General features: G+C 38.1%; 1 protein-coding gene across 1 annotated transcript in view; it reads left to right on the plus strand.

Moving 5' to 3' along the window:
- TPK1 (thiamin pyrophosphokinase 1) overlaps positions 1–25471 on the plus strand; it is a 304393-nt gene that overhangs the window by 130160 nt on the left and 148762 nt on the right. The window contains 1 exon segment of the mRNA XM_036407049.2: positions 13585–13657. Coding sequence (XP_036262942.1) covers positions 13585–13657 — 73 coding nt within the window.

Consider the following 25471-nt stretch of genomic DNA (forward strand, 5'->3'; position numbering starts at 1 on the left):
TGGGACTGTACTACACTGTCATTTGGCTTAGAGGGATACTTAAGCTTCTGCTGGCTTAAACAAATAGGAAGTAAATGGACAAATCCCTCCTCATTTCATTACTCCCTCTTCTGTGCCCCACAGTGAAAGTAATCGGGAAGAGCATTCATGATCATGTTTACTGTAATGACCCTCTCCTCTGGGGATACTCTTGTGGCATCTTCTAATGTTAATTTAGTATTGATTTATGATTCTAATTGATATGCTCTAGCTCTTGTTCATTAAGTGACCACATGCAGGGTTCTCGTATTTTGTGTGTTCCCTGTAAAAACCTGTGCACTTCATTAAATCTCAGCATTAAAGAAAGTGTTTCCAGGCAGAGCAATATTCCAACAGCACATAGCAAATGTGCAGGAGGGTCCCAAGGTCACAAACTCCTTTCAGAGGTTAATTAAGTCTGAAAGAAAGGTATGCTGTTGTAATTAAATAGTAATGAATGAGAGGCCAGGAATATTTGGTGCATAATGCAGTACCATGAGGCAAAGCCAAAATCATCTGCAAATTTATTGTTTTATTTTGTATTCTATTATAAAATACCCTTGGGTGTCAGTGTAATTTTTATTCTCCAACTTGCCTATGACAGAATGGGGATTAAGTGGTCAGCCCTGTCATGCATATATGTGATCATAATACACCTCAGTAGAGGTTTCTAAAACTCTAATAGCATTCCCAGTATGCTGAAGAGGGCTTTCATCAGGAGTGTGATGCCTTCCCCATTCTGCGGGATCACATTTTTAGTCAGAGGGGAAAGTGCTTCCTTTGCCACGTTCACACTGGAAAAGCCATGGCAAGTTTTGTTTTCTTTTAGTAGCGCCAGCAGAAATACAGTCATGTTCATGACCCTGTTTAAGAGTTCATCAAAATTCCTCTTTTAGTTCCTGTGCTATTAGGATTTCATATTTCAGCGTGTTCAAGTGCATTAGGCTGGATCATGACACAGGACCATACACAAGTTGTCAATCCAAGTGTACTTTTTCTTTGTTTTCCCCAACCTTCTTTGAAAATTAGCCAATTCTGACATTCACACACTGACTTGTTCCACTCTGTTATCTCTGAAGAGTTAATTATTTTAATCTCTAAATATATTATATGAATCTAGAGATCAAAAGCCTGAGTTACCAGGAGGTTGTAGCTTTAATTCCTTATTTCTGTGTTTAAAAAGTAATTTTAATTATTTTATTTTCTCATCTGAAAGCTGCATTTGCAAACTGTTTTTCCCACATTGTAAAAGACAGAAATGGGGAAAACTGCTCCTATGCACTCCTCCTCCTTGGAGCTCTTCCATGCACCACCATCAGCCAGGAGCACAACTGAAAAGAAGTGGCCCTTCTATTCCACAGCTTGGCCTCTGGAAAAGCTGTATTGTTTCATGAATGCTGCAGCCTGCTCTTCTTGGGCCTTAGAGCTGATTGTGACCCCATTGCTTGGAACAAAGATATTCTCCACCTCCCTCTCTATCATGGACATACCTATCTAGGTAAGGGAGGTGGTGTTTTTTAGAATTAGGGAACCACATAGCCTGAAACACTCCAGATGGGATCCCCAAAAACTGTTGCTGTGTCAAGTGCACCTGAGGGTCATTGCTGCCTAGAGAGAGTGGGTGTGCTGCACTTCCTAAAATACATGGAGCTGGATTTGAAGGTGAGAATGATCCAAAATCTTGGTGCCTTTTTATCAGCATGTAAGTCCAAATTCCAATTTATTACCAGTTGGCTGGCTGTAGCTGGCTGGTGCAGGCTTGTTTTGCATTGGAATTTAGCAGGTATTTAACAGAACTTAGGCAATGGCTTTGCTTACAATGAAGTAGAGTTTTCTGTTAATCTTCAGGAGGACTTTTGATTTCTCTCCAAGAACAATTACAAAAGTAATCTCAGTCACAGTTTTTCTGCCAATAAAATATGAATCTCTTACCTCATTATCAGGCAGAGAGGTCTAATCCTCCTAACTTTACACATTTTTCAAAAACTTATCAACCTGAGAATTAATGTATTACTACCTGCTGGTATTAAAATGTGTGGAAAGAATTATCTAGTAGTGAATTTTAGACTGAAGGAATGGGCCACACTGTCATTCAGATGAATTACATCCTCTGTTGAATGACATCTCTAATGATGGTTACACTCCATGTCACTTGTGGTAGTCTCCAGGCTACTCCCAGAGCATCTCAATATACCCTAATTCAAAGTGTCTGATTCACAGCTCATCTGTGTCCAGTCTTTTCCAGAACATTTCCAATGCTGCATCCATTCAGGGTTCTCCTCTCCCTTCTTTTAGTGCACATGGTGCAGATGGCAGCAGGGATATTAGACCTCTGAATGTCTTCCCTAAGGAAAAATTACTATAACTGTATGTAAAGGGAATTGCTTTTAATAAGAGCTCATCGTTGCACTTGTATTATTTATAGGCAGCTCTGTGTCCTTAAGATCTAGTTCTCATCCTATAAGAAAAGGTAATTAATGTGTTGAAATCTAATAAAAGATTAAGTCAAAGTGATTATGACAATAATAGAACTTAGTAGAATAGCAGTTAAGGGTTATATGATTTTTTAATCACAATAAAATGTGAAGTTCATATGGGGGTATTATTACATTTTTTTATAATAAGCAGGGCACCAACAGCATCAGTGTTATCATCAAATTATTTTCAGCTACTCTACTTGATAGACAATTACTTGTGCAGAGGCCAAGACAGGGATTTTTTGAAATATGTGTTACTTATCAAGAATGAGGTATTTTCTGTCTGAGTGCTTTTAACCCACACAGACAGAGGGAAAGGAGGAGGATTGAGGAGGTACATGTACGTTTGTAATGTTTTTAATGCCTCAATCCAGTGCACAGGGTTGGTTTTTTTTTTCTGTGATTGCCACTTACAAATAAGAACAAATCTCTACATTGACCTGCATCTCATATCTGTCAGGTAGGTAGTTATCTCAATGTTTTCATTTGTGCTCTGAAGTGGCAGTAAACTAAATGCTGCAGACACAAACAGGAAGACTGCCTCAGGTTCTCTTCAAGCTTTCCCTCCACAGCACGATTTCCTTGCTTTAGATGAAACATTAATAAGGACAGCCAGCTTAAGTAACAGGCAGTAGGAGCTTGGTAGGTAGATCCTAGCCACAGCCTGGGTATTAAAAGCTTAATAATAAGCAGGAGTAACACAAACCTACTTTCTCAGCTGAAAATTTGCTGTAGCACCTTAGTCTACAGGTGGGTGGGGAGAGATGGACAGACACATACATTTGTTTCTTGAACACAGTTAAGACCCTTACATGTGAAGCTGGCAATGTTCTGGAAACAAGCACAGCACGCACTGCCATTATAACTACTACCAGTCTCTGAGCTGTTTTAAAGCTAGCTCAGATTTATATACACTTCAGTCAACCAAGTTCTCAATGTAGCCTTGGAGACCCTTCACAATGCCCTTTAGATTTCTCTTGGTCATGCTTGCAGGTTTTTGGGGGTTTTTTTCAGATTTTTTTTCTTTTTTTATGTGTGTGGTTTGCATTTTAGTTGATGGTGGTTGGTTTTTTTCCTTAGCAAAGATTATCTGGAAAATTGCTCTGTTTTGAATGTATTAAAATATAACAAAATAATTTTACATCCTCTTCTACTCTACCAATTCTGAATGCAATGATGAATTTGCTTCTGAGCTTGAGTTTTGCATTGGACTCCTTGTGTGTTCTGACTCACCAGCTGTGCTGCCAGCTGCGTTGTGTGTAGCTGTGCTGGTTTCAGATGGAGCTGATACAGAGCTTCCCTCTCCCTGGAGAGGAGAGATGCTGGCTCTGTGTGCCAGGCAGGGCTGTACACATGCAGGGTTGAAGGACTGGGACCTAGGGAGGATTTTAGCACATGCTTGCAGTTTCTGGTGCTTGTCAGTGATAGTCAAGACCTCACAGTGGTAGAAATATAATGTGATCTGAAGGAAGGATTACTTGCAGACCTTGACCTCTTCCAGAATTTAGCTGCCTTGATGTATTTGTGATCCCTGGAATTGTTCAAGACCAGTCTAGGTGGGACTTTGAGCAACCTGATGTCATGGAAGGTGTCCCTTCCCATGGCAGTGGAGTTGAAACTACCATGATCATTAAGGTTCTATCCATTGAAATCCTTCTATGATTCTGTGAATTGCAGTTAGCTTTTTCTCCTGAGTTAGGACTGCCAAGTCTGTACCAAACATAAAAACCAGCACAGACTCCTGTGATTATGAAAGCCATTTTATGTTGAGCTGAGGATCGGTATTTCCTTGGTAAAATTAGTTTAATAAGCAGAAGGTGACATTTTAGTAGGTCAAATGAGAGTACCATGTGTCCACACTAGCCACTTCCCAGGTATGAGAGGTCTGAAAGGATATGGCTTGCTTCATCCTTTTATCACCTGTTAGCTAAATTGTGAAATAACTAATATAAACCAGATCTTCAGCTTTTGTAAGTTACCTTGGCTTGATTAGTTGCTGATCAGTTATTCCAGCTGAAAGGAAAAGATTTTATCTTCTGAATATCTCTGTGACAGCTGGTGTTTTTGAGTGGTGAAGGAAGCTCTGAGAAGCAAGAAGGACTTCAGGTTTTGATATGGCCAGTTCAAAGATTAGGGTTTTTTCCCTGAAGGGGTATTTCCCACCCTTACACTGGATACATGGTTGTGCAATTACACCGTCTTCTTTTCAGATTAGCCATCCAGGAAGCTGTAGGGAGTTCCCTCTGGTGTTGGGGGTGGCAATGGCTAACTTCTAAAACAAGCCTTTTTTTCAGGAGGCATTGGAAGCTGACTGCCGGGGGGGAGTGTGGTATTTGCTGGGTCCCCAGGACGAAGGAGGAATTGAGAATCTGACTCCACGTTCTTAGAAGGCTAATTTATTATTTTATGATATTGTATTATATTAAAGAATGCTGTACTAAAACTATACTAAAGAATAGAGAAAGGATACACACAGAAGGCTTAACAAGATATTAATTAAAAACTCCTGACTGACTCCTCAGAGCCCTGACACAGCTGGACGGTGATTGGTCATTAAGTAAAAATAATTCACATGAAACCAATCAAACAACCACTTGTTGGATAAACAATTTCCAACCACATTCCAAAGCAGCAAAACAGGAGAGAAAAATGAGATAATATTGTTTTTCCTTTTTCTCTGAGGCTTCTCAGCTTCCCAGGAGAAGAAATCCTGGCAAAGGGATTTTTCCAGAAAATATGACAGTGACAGAGGAGGAACTTGACTGCAGCTAAGTTAATGGAGAATTACAGCTAGAATAGCATTTCCTTGTACTTGGGAGTCTTTGGGAAAGCAGACAGTTCATATAGTAGCCAGGGTAACACTGCAGCAGGTTTCCTTACATTACTGTATTTCATTGCAAGTAGGTTTGTTCACTAATGAGCAGTGAAAAGAAATAAAAATTTAGGTCTGTCAACCAAGTCACTGTCAACCAGACATTCTTTTGCATCTATTAAGGTGCAGAGCATAGGTATGAACTTACCTGTTTGGTACAGCAGTTTAAATGTTTTACAGAAGAAAATGTCAAGAGAGCTGATTTTTCCCTTGATGAACACATTTTGTCAGTCCCTCATTCTTTATCCCTTATAAAAAGTTTAGCATATAAAACCCTGGTAGAAAAACTATTTCAATTGAGTACATCAGGCTGTGATCAGAAGGCAGATTTATTGATACGTGAGAGTAGCAGCTTTATTTGTTTCTGAATTTCATCCATATGTCAAGTAACTATAAAAGGTGGTTTTATTCTTTAATTAGAGCTTCATCAGAGGCATTTTAATTGCATCTGTGCTCATGAAAATAGTTGTTTCAAACACTTTTAATCTCTTGAAAGATAGAACTGCTTGTGTGCATTCATAACTGCAAACCTGTTGACTTTGCTAACTAAAATATGGCATTGGTACCTTGACTCTGTAGAGGCTGTGACAGAGCCAGAAGAGCAAAACAAGGATTAAAGTGAGAAGGATCTCTGCCAGGTGCAGGAGCTTTACGGAGCTGTGATGCTCCAGCCCACTGAGACAGAAACCCTGGTATACTAAACAGTTTTCCACCAATTCCTTCAGAGCTCTAAGCCTACTTTTCATCTTTTCAATTAGTACAAACCTTAAAAGAATTTCTATTAAACTTTTCAATACCTTGTTGTCTAAATCACAGGTTCCAGAAAATGAAATACAGTCATCCATTGTACAGCTAAATTGTGGAGAAATGGGAGAATTCTCCCTTGAGTTTATCTGATGAAAGGGAGGGTGCTTTTTGGTAGAGGTTACTCAGCATCAAATAGAGCCCAAGTCTCATTTTGTATGCGCATTTATCTTCTGCAGTCTCTCTAATTAATGCTGCAGTGCTGTGCTAGGCAAGAGGTGCAGGTACCTTTTGAAATGCTAATGCTCTGCTGGAATATCCTGCTTGTCTGTCAGCTCTGGAGAAGCTGCAGCAGAGGTCAGCAGCAAAAAGGTTTATTAAAACTTCTGCCTCCTAGTGACTTACCCAGTTTCAGTCATACAAAGACAACAGACTTCAAACAGCTCTCTGCTGTTCTGGGTCTTTTCTCCATTCCTTGCCACGTGGGCTCACAATCCCTAAAAACATGAAGTGATAGGTTTTGTTCCTCTGTGTAGTCCAGGTCTGCAAATTATTATAAACCTTATCAGTGTAAGGGCTTGAAACTTGAAGGAATTATGTTAATATGTTTAAGGTACTCAAGCCCATCTTCACCAAAAATAAAAATGGTTTGCTCAGTGGCTTCTCTGCAGGCAATCAGAGCCTAGGACAAAGAAGCATGTTCAATAACTGTACAAAATCATCTTTGCCTTTCAATAATTGTGTTGTAATCAGATGTTCTGGTTTTCTTCAGAAGACTTCTTCTATGAGTAGGTGTTCTTTAAACAAATTTTTATATGACAATTCACTTTTCATGGCATCCTACTCATAGGTAAGTGTAGAGGTGTCTCTTTGCAGCCACAAAACGGAATATCCATCTATAAAATGATGTGTATGTGAAAATCAGAAAAGAAAATGCAGGCCCAGAGTCAGCATAATACAGACTTTTGAAAACCTGCAGATTTCCTCTTGTTTGCTTGAAACAAGTTGCTCAGTAAGGGGATAAATCTCTTCTCATTGTACTCATGACTCCTCATGTAGAAAGGGCTCTAGAGGATTTCTGCTGCAAGCTACTTACTTCAGTTCTGGAAGCAAAGGGCTTCTTCAAGCTCAACCTCCCCTGCAAAGATGTTCCTCCCTGTTTTTCTAAATATGTAATCAGATGCTAAACTCAGAGCAGGTACTGAAGGTACTCCAGTGAGAGTAAGTAAAGTAATGGGAGCAGGGAAATCCCAGTGACCATCTTTCACATGTAACTCTTTACTGTTTGATTGTGCTTGACTTTTAAATGTTCTTAGTAGTGTGAAAGTTCACAGAAAGGACACCTAGAGTTTAAATACCAGTCATCCAAACTGACTTTTCTTAGGTCTTATTAAATCACATCTGGGTTTATTGTGGTGTGCTGTTTGGGAATTGTTTTGTGAATTGCATAATGAACATTAGGGTTTATTAAAGCCTTTGAAGAAGGTGTGGGAAACGGTTGGGGTTTTTTTTGTTGATCTTGTTTTTTCTCTCTGAATTCATACAGAACTAGCACATCATTGTCAGTGACACCCTGCTACAAACATTGTATAGTGATAAGGGAGGTTTGGGGGATTGAAAGAGCAGTGGTGGGAACCATGGAGTCAGAAAAAATGTAAGCTTACTGTCTTCAAGAGAGTCTTGTTTGGGAGGTAGAGGGTGGACAAGCTAAGGACTGGGGTTCAGCTGTTTTTTAAAGCCTCTTGATAATAGTAAGTTATGGAATCATTTGTGTCATCTGTTCAAGATCTATCAAACCGAAATTCTTTTCTATGGTCAGTTTGAATTGATTAATTATATTGGTATTTTTGTGTTGGGCTTCTGAGCTGCAGGTGTGAGCCTTTCTTGTGGTAACCTTGTAGGTAATGCAGGAAGGTATTTATAGGTTGAAAAGACATAAACTCTGAATATATCTCACTCTCTGACATTTCTCCTTTACCCAGGAACTCACTTCTGTGCAGCTACTTCGAGCATCCAAATATGCTGCTCTGACACAATATATAAAAGGTACCTGCTTGTGCTGTACATGTCTCTGAGAGTAAAAAGGCACTTTGATCTTCACAGCAGATAACAGTATACTTTTGACAGATTTAAACAGACCTAACACCTTTCTGATGAGAACAGCCCTCACTTACTCTTTCTGTCAGGACATCAGGAGGGCAAGCTGAAAGTGCACCTTAACAGTTAGCAAATGTAGAGTGGAGACCATTAACTTCTGTTTTAGCTTTGGATGGGTTTTTTTGTTAAACTGTGATTTTAATGCTTATCCTGAAGTAGTGCTAGAGAGTTTTATCTTCTGTATTCCTAAGTGCTAGATGCTTAAAAAAGTCAGAGCTGACTTTGCTTCATGTTCAGTCTGCAGCATTTTATCCTCACTGGTTTTTATTCCATAGGGATGTAGCTTGTGTGTGCCTATCAGTCCAGGGTAAAAGACACCCATTTTCAAATTTATTTTTAGTAGTGAAGAAAAAAATATAGGGAACCCACTCTGAGCCCTTGGATGATACAGCTGGGAACACATGGTTTGTCTGCATGGGATTATTTTCTATGCTGTAGCTGAAGGAATAAAAGGGTCTGCAGATACTGCCTTTAAATGCTCATGTCTCTGATGTTAACATTTGTTTAAAAAAGGTTAATTGCATGCAATTATGTGCTAAAGGAGCTGCATCACAAGAAAAGTCAATAGTACTAGGAAACTGTAACTTTGAATTAATGATAGAGCTGAGCAGTTAGCCCAAGCATTTTATTTAAGAAGGCAGCATGGGTTTTTCTTTAGTATAAACTGCTAAAGTGTGATCATTTTGTGTGGGTTTTTGTGGTTCTTTTTTTCTTTTTCATAACTGTGTGAAAACACATATTTTACACTTCGCACTGAATTCTTAAAATGAGTGAATAAAGAAGCAAACATTCTGATGTTTTAAATTTAACACTAGTGTTAAATATGCTAAATGTTAGTGTACATTAGTGCTGAATATTTAAAAACAATATTGCTGTGTCTATTAGATGTATCACTTGAAGGAAAAAGGCACAGTTGTGCTTGTTTGCAGAACCTCAGAGTATAATAGCTTTTATTTATTTTGTAATCTGTCTATGATAAGAATCAATTCCTGCTTTATGGTGCTGGTGACTAAAAATTTACTGGGGTAAATGGAAACTATGTCAAACTTGCTGGAATCTCTCTTTTTTTTTTTTCCATTTTCCAGCCCAGGGTCCTGGGAGTTCATAAAACTGTTCAGTCAACATTCAGCCTTTACTCAGTTTGTATAAATCACCTAGCTGGTATCCATCTCCTGACTGCTGAGAAATAGTGTTGTTTTTCCTTCCTAAGCTAGGTAAACTTTTAAAGGTTTCATATGGAAATTATGGGGGTTTTATGTAAAAGAAGTTAGATAAAAGATAAGCAGTTTGGCATGGAAGTGCCTTTGGGTCCTTATCTGAAAGTAATCCTGGCCCTCATGACTCCATACTCATTTTAGATGGATGTAGTATGATTCTAAAATACCCTGATGAGGAAAAAAAAAGGCAAGTCCAAAGAACAACAGAAAGCACACACCTAAATCCAAACAGAATAATCCCCTCAACATGCAGAAAAACCAAAAGAGATTGAAAAGAGTAAGAAAAACTCCAGTTGGCCCAAACCTCTGAAGATTTTTTGTTGCCCAGTGCCTGGTGTTATCCTTCTTGACAGTCCTAGAAAAGACTTCGTAGACTAGGCTGATCTTACATGAATTTTGTACTTTCAGTCCCATTAGGATTAAGGATTTGGCTCACTCCTGATAAATGTCAATATAAAGCAGCAGAGAATCAAGCCAGCTGAGCTGGTCATGACCTTATATGCATAGTGATAATTAATAGCTAATGAGACTGATAAAATATGGTTCTGAAATGCAGTAGACTGCATCATCAAGACTGTTTAGAAATTAAAATTTTAAATTGCACTAGGAATTAAAGACATATTTTGCCATCATGGGCAAAAAGTTAAACTCCTTCACTAAAGGATGTGTGTCAGATATGTCACTGAAATATGTCATCTTCAATACAGTTATGCATCAGAATAAGAATTATTCATTAATTTTAGTTCAGAGGGCAGGAAAACATGGGTTAGACTAATATAATACCTGGTTTTAATCTGTACTTTAAATAAGGGCAGCTGTTTTAACTTTTATGGGGAGACTTTTCTTGTTACTTTTCTCCTGACATCATTTCTTCCACTCAAATAGATGTAAGCTTGATGTGTGATTCTCCCAAGCCTGTTCTCCTGCACCAGAGCCTGTACTCAGGAGTAAATACAAAACTATATGAAAGCAAACAAGTGAAAACCAACTATTACATATATTCTTGAGTTACTTTAGTATGAAGTTTTTTTCCATAGAACTCTCTCAACTATTTCCCCTATTTCTATATCAGTGCTAATCTCTGAGGTTAGTCAGTCAAGAAGAATTCTTCGCACAATAAACTTTGTTCAGTTGTGTTTGTTGGAAAGAGCTTTGACTCAAATCTGCTCACCTGGATCAAGAAATTTGTTCCACAGAACTCAAAAAGGACTGTGTCAAATGCAGCCTTTGACTCTATACTGAATGTTCCCTTACTTTTGTATCATAGTTGAGACAGAGACAATACAAAGAAGCACACTCAATTTTCAGAAGGCTTCAAACCTGTTTTTATTATAGCATGCATGCTTTTTATGCATTCTTACAAAACTCATAAGTTTCCACTTTACTCATTGGTCACGGGAGACAAAGTGCTTATTGGAATAAGCAGGTTTCTCTTATTTATCCTTCTTTCTTTCTTGGTTTCTATGTCAACGACCTTGGTAGAGAATTCTTTCAGGGGTAAACGTGAATCCTCTTATCAAACTTCTCTCTGTAAAAACTGTAAAACCTCTTCCACACTTTTCCTAGTTTGCATAGTCAATGAGCTACAAAGAGCAGCCATCCTCCCTCTGAAGATTAAGCAGACATATTTTTTCATGTCTATGAGGCAGACAGTGGAGTTGAGATTTACTAATTTTTTTTTTTTTTAATCATCAGGCATGACTTTCTGAACTTTCCTTGTTTCTGGTGTTTCTAAAAGGGAAGGAAAAAAGAAGGAATTCTTCTCTTCATGATCATTAATAGGAGGCTTAGACATCTTGAAATTTTGAAGTCCCCAGCCATAATTCCTTATTCCCTTTAGTCACTTCTGGTTTTGTGGTTGCTTCAAGTGAGTGGTTTAGAGAGGATATGTTGAAAATGAGCATAGAGCTTCCTGGAAGAGGAGATGTGTTCAGGAAGCACAGCCAGGAGCCCCAGCCGAGCCCATGGAAAGTGCAACTAAAATGCCTGTTCCTTCTGCTTGGAAAAATTCAAACTAGCTTTTGATTGGAAATAGTTTCATTTTGGATGAGAACAAAAGCTCTGAATGAGCACTTGATTCTTAAAAGACACTTTTCTGGGTTTTTTTGGCTAATTCTTCTCCCACTTCTATCTCTTGAAGCATTCAGGAGAAATAAATAGTTGATTATTTAAAAGCACTGCAATTTGTAGCTGGTGTAGAGAGGAAAAAAAAAAAAGAAAGACACTTTTAGATTTATGTATGGCATTTTCAGTAAGATAAACAGCTTTTTCATCACAGTGGATGTCTATGTCATACCAAGCTGGCATTCCATGACAAATGGCTGCTGTTCTTCCTACCCAACCTGCTGGAACACCTCCAGGTCTTGCATTCAGGGCCACCACTGAAATGCCTGGAGTGAGTTTACTTTTAATGGCTCTGTTTCAAGCAGGAATAAATAATTGTAAAATAACAAATTGAAAGAGAATACCTGCAAGTTTTTAGGCTTGTTGTATTCAGTAAATATTTCATTAGGGAATGCATGGAAAGGTAAAAAAAAAAACTATTTAAATTTTAACTTTTGAAAATGTGGTATTTTTCGTACATTGGAAAGGTCAGTCTTTACAGTGAGGGAACAAACCTAATTTTCTGTTTAGTTTTGAACCATACTGATGGAGGCATATGAAACAGCACTGAAGCATTTGCATTTCTCCTACTTGATTCCTGTGTCCTCAGTCAAACCCAGTGCAGCAGGGACTGCCCTTCTCACTGCAGTGAGTGTTGGACCATCACTTCTGGAGGGATTCTTTTTAGAACATATCCTTTTATAACAGCCTTAGTAATGTTGGAAAACAGGGAATTTGCAATGCCATAGTTGCACACGACCTAACTCACAGCACTTGTACTTACCAGCTTCTACTGGAGCAGCTTTCAGTTTTCAAAGAAAATGGTTGCCAGTGATCACATCTCTTTTGAAATCTCTGCACGGACACAGAACATGAGATTTTTATAAGTTTTACTGATATGCGGAGTTTCTAGACCCTGCAGCATTCTTCTGAAATCATGTGGTAGAAAAAATATGTCCCAATATACTCTGCTCAATTCCTTGTAACACAGTTTAAACCGGAAACTAATTTGCTGATGAACTGTCATCCCCTTTGTAAAGTATAGTAGCCATGGAGTTAACTAAAATCACAGCTTTACTTTCAGAACTCAGTGCAGCCTTATCTGTTGAAACAGTGGAAACACTCTCTCACCTGTCAGCTGCTTCTTAAAACTCAAGAAATTGTGCAAGTTGGAAAGCTGTGTTGAGTGGTTTGAAGGGCAGTGATATTCTTTCAAAAGATATTCTTATGCTGTTCATTCTATAGCACAGGGGAAGTTTCATTAGGAATTTGACATGAATTTATGCAATAAATTTTTTTAAGCATTCTGCAATTAAAAAGCTACATGTGGCAATATAAGATAAATACCACAAAATTATTTCTATGTTCTCTGCAGCAATATTACTGTACAAATGATGGTTAGGAGTTGAAATTAAGTTCATGTGAGTTAAAAATCACTCAGCATTTGGCTTCCATATTTTGAGAATATTTTTAATAATTGAGAAGAGTAGAAATGAGATGACATCACTAACAACTAAAATACAAATCCTTGAAACATTTATGGCATACCAGCTGTCCGAGAAGCATTATCATCATCTTCTGACAAATGATATCCTCTGAGGCTTGATATACAGCACTCAAATATGCTATTTCAAACACTTTGCTGACTGAATGATACATTTGAAAGATATTTGAAAGTTGTCTTTCTAGGACCAGGCAAATACAAGTCTTACTGACCCAGAGAGATATATAAGCATCTTAGTAAGAGAGATATATAAGCATCTAAGTAATGTGCAGCTCCCTCAGCAAAGGGACAATAGATTTACCAGTTTTACATTTCGTTTTGTTACCTTTTTTTGTATCACCTCACATCACCTTGTTTGAACATGCCTTTAAGGAACACATATTCCTTTATGAAGATTAATGCTTGTAGCCCATAGTACTCTTGAGAAAATAAATACTAAATATAGTAACATGGATTAATTTTTCATTTCACTGCTCATTGCTTTCCTTTCAGCTTCTTGCCTGATTACATCAGTGGTGATTTTGATTCCATTCAGCCTGAAGTCAAGGAGTACTACAAGGTCAAGGTAAATTAAATCCCTTTGAATTTTTTTTGTCATAGAGCATTGTAAGATCCAAGCCATTTGTGCTCCAGTTGGTCATGAAGTGATTCTGGGTTCATTGCTTCCTTTGAGGCTTCAGTTGTAAACACCTGAGAAGCTCTGAAGTTGTGCTTTGTGGTACGGTACTAAAATAAACACAGGAGGTGCAGTACTGCCAGAATCCCGGGTGAGTTTTCATAGTATTAGGTGATGAAATAGATCATATTGTGGTAGATATTACAGCACCTAGAAACTAGAACAAAACTTCCTGAAAAACCTGTTACTTCTTTTGCATGGTGAGATACAGAGAAATAAAGATTAACTTATTATTCCCACCTGGTGGATATCCACATACTTTCTAGAGAGAGTTTCTCAGTGTGCTATTTGTAGGATATGGTTTAACCTTTTTAGAGGAAAGCTGCAGATGGAGAAATCCATACCTTTCCTCACCCACTGAAGCACTGAATTACAGTCAACTACTTCTGCTACACTGGTGGAGTGCCCTCCCTAATGAGTTATTGGATAAATTCCTGCTTGTGTTAATTTATTTCCAGTGAGCAGCATAAATGTAAACTCACTTTTCTCAGGTCTTAGGGCTCAAAGTTCTGCCAGTACCTGACCCTTTGATATTTAACACTTCACCTGCTTCCTTGTTTAGGCTTTTGTGATGAGCACAGTTCTTCACCCTAGCATCTTGGACAGCAGGCTTCTGCAAATTCAGAGATTGCCTTGACAGGCCAGCTTACCTTTGCAGCGGGCTGCACTTGCAAGAGAAGTGTTTGATCCTTCTGAAGCAGTTGACTTAATCTGTTGCTGATTCCTGTATAAGAATGAAATTGGCCTAAAATCTTCCCTGATGGACTTGGGATCAAATGGTTAGAACAAAAGGTTTCAAACTGTGAGGGGAGGGCTGGAGTAGTGTGTAGAGCAGGGTTATATTCTCTCTCTGAGCACTGTGGGGTTTTATTTCCATATTCTACCCCATTTTTTAGGATGGAGAAATGAGTGATGGCTGTTCACCTCTAGGAGAATGGCTCAAGAAAAATGCTCAGGAATCTAAATTACAGCTTGAGAAGTGAAAATAGGATAAAAAAGCTTTGGGTTAATACTATTCACTACAGACTGAAAATTCATGATCTGTAAATAAATGAGTTCAGTAAGTATTTGGACAACAGTCTTGGGTGCATGGTGTGACTCTTAGGGATAATGCTGTGCAGGGCTCAGAGTTGGTCTCACTGATCCTTGTGGGTCCCTTCCAACTCGGCTTCTGTGATTCTGTGAGTCTGTAAAAGGGGAAACTACAAAATGCTCTACTCTGTTTGCCATGGACATGGGCAAGCCCCAATACCAGCACAGGCTGGGGGATGGAGAGCAGTCCTGGGGAGAAGGACCTGGGGGTGCTGCTGGATGAGAGGCTGGACATGACCCAGCCATGGGCACTCACAGCCCAGAGACACAAACGTGTCCTGGGCTGCCTCCAAAGCACCGTGGCCAGAGGGTGAGGGAGGGGATTCTGCCCCTCTGCTCCTCTCTGGTGAGAGTCCACCTGCAGTGCTGCATCCAGCTCTGGGGTCCACAACATGGACCTGCTGGAGTGAGTCCAGAGGAGGTCATGAAGATGATTAGTGGGGTGAAGGGATCAGGAGATGTGAAAAGGCTGAGAAAATTGGGATGGTTCAGCCTGGAAAATAGAAGGCTTCAGAGTGACCTAATTGCAACCTTTCAGTACCTAAAGAGAGCATAAAAGAAAGATGGAGACTTTTCACAAGACTATATAGTGACAGGACTAGTGGGAATGGCTTTAAATTGATAGTAGGTTTAGATTAGATATTATGGAGAGGTTCTTTATTGTGAGGGTGGTGAGACACTGGAAGAGGTTGCCCAGAGAAGCTGTGGTTGCCCCACCCTTGGCAGTGTTCAAGGCCAGGTTGGATGGGACTCTGAGCAACCTGGTCGAGTAGAAGGTGTCCCTGCCCTTGGAACTTCATGTTCTTTAGGGTTTCTTCCAACCTGAACCATTCTATGATTCTGCAATTAATGCTTATATAGAACAGCATGCTGGTAGGTATGTAAGTCCTACCAAAGAATGCAAGTTAAGGATCATTCAGCAGAGAGAGGGGAGATGGAAGAGGTAGGAAGTGGAAGAATACAGTAGGTATTACCCTTTTTCAGAGGGATTACTTTTCTGGCCATAGCATCCTTTTTGTCAGCATAGTTGCATCTTACTGGTGATGAACAGTTTACATCTTTATTAACACATAATGGATCTTTCTGTTTCATACAGAGTTAATACATCTGTGCAAGGACTGAGCTGATAGGTTGTAAAGGAAGAAGTAATAATGAGATTTTTAAAGGTGTAATGAACAGAATCATCTAGCCTACAGAATCCCTGCCTGGGGTCTTCATACAAGACTGAGGAAAATGCAGATAGACTTCAGAATTTTAAGTTTTAGTGTACATGGTAGGAAAAAATATTTTTTTGCATTTTTAAATTAACTTCCCGTAGTCAGAAAATTAGAATGGTAAATATGGATGAGTGTCTAAGGCGAGCAAAAAATGTAATAGAACACAGAAACTGGAGAGAGGTGTATATTTATTTTCTTGTAAAGTATCTTATTCATTAAAGCACCCTCTATACTCCAGACAATTTCCAAAGTCCCTGTCTTTGGAAATGCTGTATGTGTTCATAATATATATGTGACCCAAAATATATTAGCACCACTTAAAACAGGCTGTGGGAGACCTTCAGCTGAATAGATCAGTGTAGCACCATTGACTTTAGGGAAGCATCATGTTGTCAATTAGGGTTGCTTCCCATACCATCCTTCCCTACCCATGTGCAGATTACACCCAGAGACCAAGGTAAGCCACTATCATTAGATAATATTACTGTGTTGTTTCAAGTATTCTCTTTTATCGATTGTTTCTTATCATTTTATAAAAGCTACCTATATTGGCAGAAATTAATGCATTGTAACATTTTCTACCTATCTAAGAGTTACTTTTTCATAGTAAAGCTTATGGATGTTAATTGCTGAGCTATAAAACATAATCATATGCAAGGGTTTGTGTCAAAGACAGCCCAGTGTAGTGCTGGGTAAGTAGTGGGGTGTATTAAACTCAGTGCACCAAACTAATGGTTGTGGGAAGAGTTGTCTATAGCAGTTGTGTCATCCTCTCAACACAGCAACAGCCTGACTCTTCATCACACCAGCTTCATGCCAGGATGTTGCTGCTGGACTTGGAAGTTTTTCTACCTCATTTAAGTGATGAAAGCAAGGAGATTTTTGTCACTACAAGAAGACATGACATACAGAGTCCCAAATCCAAGGGGTTTTACTGAATGGGCTATATTTAAGCCAGTTGCTCTGGTGTTTTTATTTGAGTAGGGATTACAAGGCAAGTGTTTCCATTTTCCCTTGAGGAGGACAATCACTATTGTATTGGGAAACCTTATTTAAACAAAGTTCATAACCATGAAGCAAATAAATCCATTTTATCTCTGTTAGGTGTCATATGCCACAGTGAAGAGACCTAAAGGCAAAAGTTCTATTTTGGAAAGTAACTGTGTAACAGACTTCTGAGTGGGATGTGTAAGTGAGGAGTTAGGCATTCCTTTTGGGAGAGAATAAGTAAGCATGTGTCAGAGGTTATTCAGCTTTACTTTTTATTTTCTGCGGTCTTGGTTTTGCCTCATTGGCTTGTCAAGAATGTATTTGTAGTCTTCTATTAAAATTTATTAAAATAGTAGAGATTATTTCCCCCATTTCTTAGAATTAAATAATGTTAAAACTGGATAAAACTGCACCACAACTGAAAATGAAATGTCATATTTTAAATTTCTTTTTAAAATCATATTGCACTATGAATGAAGGATAAAGAATAGCAATTTAGTATTCTTTATTCTGTGTATCTTCTGTCATTGTTAAAATAGAAATTGAGAAGAGTTTTTGTACTTTCATGGTAAATATGCACATTCATGTGATCCCATAATAGATGCACTGGCATTCTTTCTCTGTACAGTCTGAAGTGCATTGGAAATGACACTGCACAAAGCAGGGAGGATTTGTGGTGATATTTCTGTCATTGGAGTTTCATCCTTTTCTTGCTTTAGCTGAATGTTTCTATTATTGAAACCTTTTAAACATTTCTTTGAAGTTAAAGCAGCCATTTGTATTGTTATGCCTCAAACAAGGTTCTGTTTCTGAAGTCTTAAGTCCAGAGACATCATCTAAAATTACACCAAATCTGTACTTACACCAAGATTCAACAGGTTGAATCCAATGTTCTTTGAAATCCAGGCTATGCTATTTATTAAAAATTTGGTTTGGCTTTCCCACCAAGCAAACTTCATGTGCCTTGAAAGGCTGCTGCAGGCTTAGCAGGCTCTATTTCAGATCTGCAATTAAATGCTGTGTATTTATTTACAAATCCACTTCTTTTCCTATTCTTTTTTCTTTTTAAGTCCCGTAGAGCTGCTTCTTTTGCAGGCAGTTCTGCAGCTGTAGCACTTTCTCTTTCCTATTTTCATTTCCAGGGCTAATGGTTATCAGGGCTGTAAAAAGGTTTATTAGGTAGGGTGTGGGTGTTGTATTTTTGTTCTTCGATGATGCACCTATAATTAGATTTACAAAATGTATTGGTAACACTGATGTAGTGCTTTTATGTCTCTCTAACTTCTGCACTTTCTGGATAAACTCCACGTTTTAGGCCATGTTTCCTGCTTGCTTTCCAAGGCCAAACATTTTAATAATTTTATGAAATCACAGTGTTAATTGATTTGCCTAAGTTATATTAATATAATTTAAAACAAAGAAAACCGAGAAGTTTTTATATGCCTATTTAATTTATCTTTTTTCCCTGAATGTTACATTTCTTTCTAATACTAATTTTTAATACAGGATAAGACTTCAGATATTAAAATGCTTGACTCATTTACAGCATTCTTGTTAGACTGAACAGTTATCTAAGAAAAACATGGTTTATTTTAGGGCCTGATTCCTTTGTGAAATGTTTTAAGGTTTCAGAAGGAACTCTAAAATTTATGCAAGTGGATCTGAAACAATTCAGTCTTACTGTTGTACTGGCTACTTCTGCTTGACATTCACTACTTAAGCTTCCAAGCAATCTCTTGGTTAATATGTTCTACTGACAACATTTTTCACAAGTATAAAAATTTCTGTGTATAAAAGCATATATACTTTGTATGTATATATAAAGTGTATATAAGTATATATTAAGTATATATTAATACATATATATTATATATACATCTATTTATATGTGTATATTAAGCATATATAAGTATGACAAGTATAAAAAGCATCATCTGCTTCTGATGTGTTGAGGGTGCCTACTGCCACCTGGACTTAAATCCAAGTTGTAGTTTTTTTCTACTGATGTACATTTATTGAAAGAGTCTTAGTGCCTTAATATAGATAGAGGTTCATCAAATCAAAATTATTTGTAAATTTGGTATGGTCCTGCTATTAATAGTTCAAACTGTATATTACTTTATATGCAATTTAGGATTTCAGACTGGAAGCTTTCTGGATGCCTTAGTCATGTAATTATTCAACAGGAGCTTTCACAAATGGTTCGATTCTTGAATAGTATGTCAGAGGTTTTATCAAGATTGTGTTTTCAAGTGACTTGTCTAGGTGAGTCTGGTTATGTGGATTTCTTATTCATGCTAAATGAGAGTAACAATATCTCAATGTTCCAGATATGTCATAAATTTGTACAAGATTCTGTGCTTGGTGCCGCTTTTGTAAAGGTGAACATGACAGTCACACTAGGTCAGATCAAAGGTTCATTCAACTGGGCCAGAACAGAATACTGTTGAAAGCAAAACTATGCACAGTGGGGCTCCTTTGATACAGTTTTTCATCATGCTCTAACGTATTGCTTAAAGATTTCCTACGTCTTTGTATTTAATAGCCTCATAGATTGATTTAATTTTCCCCAAAATTAGTCTACTCCCTTTTCTTCACACTACATTGATGAGAATGCAAGTATCCACCAAAAAAAACCCCAAAAAACAAATCAAAACCAAAAAAAAAACCCAAACAAAACCAAAAAAAAAAACCCTTTGGCAATGTGTTTCCTAGTTGGTTGCAGTTAAGAAAAAATTGTCTTTTGGAAGTTTTTTTGGCTTTAAGCTTTACTTTTTGATAGTTATATTTGAGTGTCCTGTATTGTGATAAAGAGTGGATAAATATACATCAACCTCCTTGTCAGTGCAGTTCTGCTTGTATTGGAATGATCGTCCCTAGTGTCTAGTATTCCCATAGGTATGCAGGGGTGTGTGCACAACTAAGCCAGTGAAATATGGCATATGCCATCAAATTTACAGCCTAAAATTAAGTACTGTCTGTACAGATGTTTTATGTCTTGCTGAGTTAATATATGTAAAATGTCTGGAAACTCCTGTTGAAAAGAATTTTTCTTAAAGCAAAGAATTTCAGGACTATGAGCTTGCACTGAGCTGTTCTTTATGTGCCTTTAAAAAACAATCTCAAAAAAATATCTGTCCAGTTCTAGATCACTCTTTATGCTTTCACTATAGTAGCAGCTTACAAAAAGCTGTATCTGTTTAAATGCAGATGAGATTTGGGAGGAGGGGGTGGGGAAGTCAAAATAAATTCAATTATGTAGGCCTGCATCTTTCTAAGTAATGTGTGTTCTTTCTGAGTTGCACATCACTCCTTTTGAACCTGAAGAAACAGCTAAGTCCTACTTCTGTTGTAAGATGTAATATCAGTGAAATTCTCATGGTTTTGAGGCCACTGAGAGCTACTATATATGTTTATTAGAGCCTGAGTCAGTCCCTAATTTACACAGGAGATTTGAGAATTTAATTTGGCCAAGTTCTCATTCCTTAAAAAAAGTATAGCTATTTTCCTTTGCAGTATTTTGCAGTTTATAATTTAGCTTTTGGAGATAGTATATAGAAATTAAGAAATCAAACTTTTATTTGAGATGGTTTGTCTTTCTTTTGCTTAGGTTTGAAATGACAATTATTTCCTTATTACAAGTTGCTTGCTTTCTTCTTGCAAGTGCTTTAGCTGGAGCTCAACTGCTTCACAGTAGAATGTGGAAGAAAACAGTGCACCATATAACAAAAATGATGGTGGTGATATTTTAGTCTTGCATCCAATTTCAGTTTAATATTATGTTGCAGTATAAGATTTATTTCTCCCTTCCATTGGTTATGGCCCGAGGAAGGGAAAGGGTAGAATCTATATTGCATTAGACATTTGAGTTACTTTCAAGAGTTTTAAAAAATTTAATCTGGTGTTAATCTCTGGAAGAAGTCATTACTCTGATCTGTCACCCTGTGGTGGAGAAAATAACAGAAAAGTTTAAAAAATAGAAATGCATTGAATGAACTTCATTTCCAGTATAAGGAATAAAAAAGGTATTTTAAATAATGACAGCTTAATCTGGAGATGGAAATTGAGCAGTTATTTTGTGATTAAGGCTCTTCACACAAAGGAGACAACTTTGATATGGTACTAGAGGCTGAAGACTCAGATTACAGGTCATTTTAGATGTAAATAGGATTTATACATCTATCTTTTTTTATAATTTTTTTTCTTTAGAGAATTTAAGAGAAAATTATTCCCAGAGCACAGGGCTCAGTGCCCTTGCCTATGGACTCCTAATTAGACCAGACTCCAGCAAAGCTGCAGAGCCCACAACCTCATAGCTCATCAAATGTTGCTGCAAACTCAAGTTCTGCCCAAATGTCCTCTGGGATTTATGAGCTTGATTCTGTTGTGTGGCAGCTCACGAGCCAGCCAAAGCACAAGTCTGGCCAGAAACAGGTACTCAAACATGATCATTAACCCAGAAAAGTGATGCCTAAAATCCTGATGTTACCATTTTTAAGTAATTTTAGAAGCAGCTTGTCAGCCTGTGCAAATGATTCCATTGTGCATCTTGTCAAAGAGCAGTCAGCTCTCATTTCAGAAGCAGAGTGAAACGATGCAATCTGTTGCTCATTTTGAAGTAGGAATGTTTGTGGGTGGGCTGGAGGAGGAGGAAGAGGAGGAGGAGGAATGCTTCTGATGTGCTTTGAGGGACCTGTAGTAATTGTGGTGGAGAGTGAGTTCCCTTGCTTTAAAAGGAATGTGTGGGCTACTCAGGATCATTCTCCCTCACCTCCAGACTCCAGAGGCAGATTCACCAAGGCCACCATAGCCTTTGCTTCTTCATCTTTGATACAACTATGAACTTTAAAAGGCCCAATAAAATTAGGACATATGAGCCAGGGATGGCATGTCTTAACTTTCCATAAAGTTGCCCAAGTGATGCTTATACTTCACATAGAAATACAGTTACAAAACCTCAAGAATGACAGTCCAGCTGAAATAAGGTTGGATTTGTTCTGTTTGTATTCACACAGAAGATGAGTGCTTCACCAACCACCAAATGGAAAAGAAAGAAAATTATGTGTATTGTCCAAGTAGAGAAGTGCTTTGTAGCTTTACAGTGAGACAAAGAATGAGCTAAAGCTGCCAAATTTGCACTTGCCTGTGTTAGTTCACCAAGCCATGGAAGTTTATTTATAAACCAAGACATGGGTAGAGTCCAACAGAAAAATTCAAATGTGGCTAATGGAGCACAGATAGTTATTTTTACTAATTGAATTTTGAGTTGTCAAAAACATGCAAAATACAAGGTCGGTTTTTATAGCTGCACTCAGTCCAAGATGGTAAAAGTTACATTCAGATATACCAGGAAGAAATTTAATTAGGATGTAATTTTTGAAAGAAGATATTAGTGGCAGAGAAATGCCATTACAGGGGGTGGAGGGGAAGGAAAGAACTTCAGTTCTGGCAGATTTAATTACAGCTGGGCAGGGAAATTTCTGCAAATTGGATTATTTCTCATACTTACCTTTCGTAGTACTTTCTCCTTTTATTTTTCTGACTGTAATATACTTTTGGATCCTTGCTGTTTTCCCTGTCATCAGCAAGCTCATTTGAAGCTCTGTTTGTCTGTTTCAATTCTTCTGTTTTCCTTGAGTGCTCAGCAGAGTCCAGTAAACAGGTCTTGGATGAAGCTTTGATAAGCTGATGTGCAAGAAAATCAGCTGAAATCTGGCCAGTCTCAAGACTGAGTTAGTTTGCATTCTGGTGTGCTGTTGGACTCCCTTCAGTTGAAGAAGCTATGATGGTCTTTGATAAAAAGCTCTGTAAGTGAAATAGATTTGGAGTTATAATTAGAAATGGAAACAGTACCCAATGTGATGACAGGAATTAAGAAAAAAATGAAATGTTGGGGAGAGGAAAATGAGGAACGAAAACTGAGGGGAAAAAACAGAGACTCTTTAAAAAGTTAGGAGAAGGTAAGCGTTTTAAGAAAGAAAAATAAAGGTAGGAGCAGAGAGCAGGAAAGAGAAATGGATAGAAATAGAAAAAATTCCCAGGCACATCAGCAGATTAAATCTGCTGTCACTTTTTTGTGGCTGTGAAGAAGTGACTGGGATAAAATAAGCACACACGCATGGACACCATATTTTTTTAATCTGAAAGTAAGATTTTCAGTTTATTAGGAAGGAGTGCAGAGTGGTTGGTTTTGGTGGTTTTCTTTGGGTTTTTTGGGGGGTTTTCTTTTGTTTGTTTTTGAAATCTTTTTGTTTGAAGTTAAAATAGGACTTAAATATGTTTATTCCATCCTTGACTAGGCTTTGATGGGAGAATCATCTGTGAAGAACAAAAAATCCTACCAGGAGCTGAAAATGTAACAAACTACAATGAAAGTTTGAATGTATTTACAGTAAATTTACAGGTGTAAATTTACTTTGCAGTTAATTGATAATAACCCTTCAAGGAAGGAATTTTCAACTCACCAGAAGTTGCCGATTAACATTACCAGAACTCAGTTAACCAGTTAACAATCTTTGGGATCACTTAATATTTCCTAGTGAAAATATTAACAGTTACAGTAGTGGAACACACTCAAGCCTCAGAGGATGTTCTATATCCTGTATTTTTGAAGTTTTTTTGGAGCAAATAAATGTACCCATGAATACCTAACATACTTGCAGAAGTACATTTCTGGTCTGGCAGCAACAGCTTTTACAGCTGAATGTAAGGAAGGTCTCTAGAATGATTGAACAAAATCTTTTCCAAAATAAGGTTATATTCTTGATATCTTGAGCTCATCCCAGACCAGAAGTGGGCCATAGGGGAGGAGAAAACTGTGACTATTGCAGGTCAACTTCTGTTGTATTCTCCCACTCATAAGATAAAACAAGAGAGAGGGTTGAGGAGGTCTGACACTCCTTTAGGTGTTTTTCCCTCTTAAGAGCTCCATTGAGATTCCAAAAGAGCTCTGGTCCCACCTGACCTTGAGCAAGTGTGGTGTGGTGTGAGGGGCAGGGTGTTGCAGGGAACATTTTTCTCAACAAGAGTGTAATCAATTAACACATATTCCAGCTTAAAAATATGCTTGGCCTGATCTTGGATAGGGGTGGGGAGAAGTTTTCAAATACTTTTTGTAATTTGTGGTGTTTGGACAAGCCAACTCCTCCTCTCTCCAGGCAGGTACAGATTCAAGCACATACTTTTCCTTTACTTACTGAGTTTCTGCATGTTTCAGTCCTTGTGCCACCCTCATTGGACTGCCCTGGCTGTGGTTTGCAGCTCTAGGCTGCACACAGTGACTGCCAAAGAGCCATTCCCACAATCCAGGAACAGTTAGAAACAGCCCAGCCAAAAGAGACAGCCTTCCCCTCTAATTTTACCATTTTCACATACCCTGAAATGCAAATAATTCATTGTGCCCAGACTCAGTTTCTTTCTGCTTTGCTCCCCTTCTGTAGAAGAGCACCCTTCTAGCTGTGAACCATCAGAGTTTCAGTGCCTTAAATGCAAAACAACCTTCTTGCTTCACTGGACGGTCTTTCCAAACACTTTTTCATCAAAAAGAATTGTTTTCTTCCAACTGACTGCAGCTTGTGATGAAGTGTTTGTTGTAGTCCTTAGCATCAGATAAAGTGCAATGCCATGCAGCAGTGTCCTGGTGTGAAGTGCTGTTCCCATCCAAGTCATGCCAGTTCTCTGATTGCGGCAGGATTTTCAGGATGGATCCTCCCCAAGCCAGCCATATGCAGAGAGAAGGCCAAAAGACATGGTGAGATCTCAGATCATCTCTTAGAGTTAATAAAAGGAGGTAATTGATAAATTTTCAGCTGATTTAGGAGAAATTATTTAAGACAGATTTATGACAAATGGTGAGGCTTTCAGGATTTTGTACAGGGAAATAGGTTGCACAGCTTTAAGAGTGAAAGTCAGTGATTCTCCAGTGGTTGTGTCCTCCTGGACAGAATACAGGACAGCCCTGTGTAATGTTTTGATGTGTCAGTGCCATGTCTGAATGCCTTTGCAGACCTGAAGTTTGAGCAGATTCATAGGGCGAGAATGAAAGTGATATGAGAGAGAATAATTGCAGTTGACATTTTTTGACAGATTCTTCTTGAACTTGGTTCTATATAGTGTGAAAAATATACGTGCAGGTTGACAGCTATAGATGCTTTGGGATAACTCAGAACTCCCCGTGGCAGGAGGAAAGTGTGGTGGACTGGTTAGATTTGGGAATGAAATAGTATGAAAAGTTTAAGGTCCCTTAGGGAGCATTATTTATCACTTTTATGTACTTTTAGTGGCAAACTGAAGATGTTTTGAAGGATTAGGGTAAATATGATATGGTTTGATAAATTCTGGGAAAATTTGTAAAGATGAGGTGTTCCCATATCATATAACTGGTAGTTACACTGCCTGTCTTTTA

Source organism: Molothrus ater, chromosome 1, assembly GCF_012460135.2.
Source record: "Molothrus ater isolate BHLD 08-10-18 breed brown headed cowbird chromosome 1, BPBGC_Mater_1.1, whole genome shotgun sequence".
NCBI classification, from domain to species: domain Eukaryota; kingdom Metazoa; phylum Chordata; class Aves; order Passeriformes; family Icteridae; genus Molothrus; species Molothrus ater.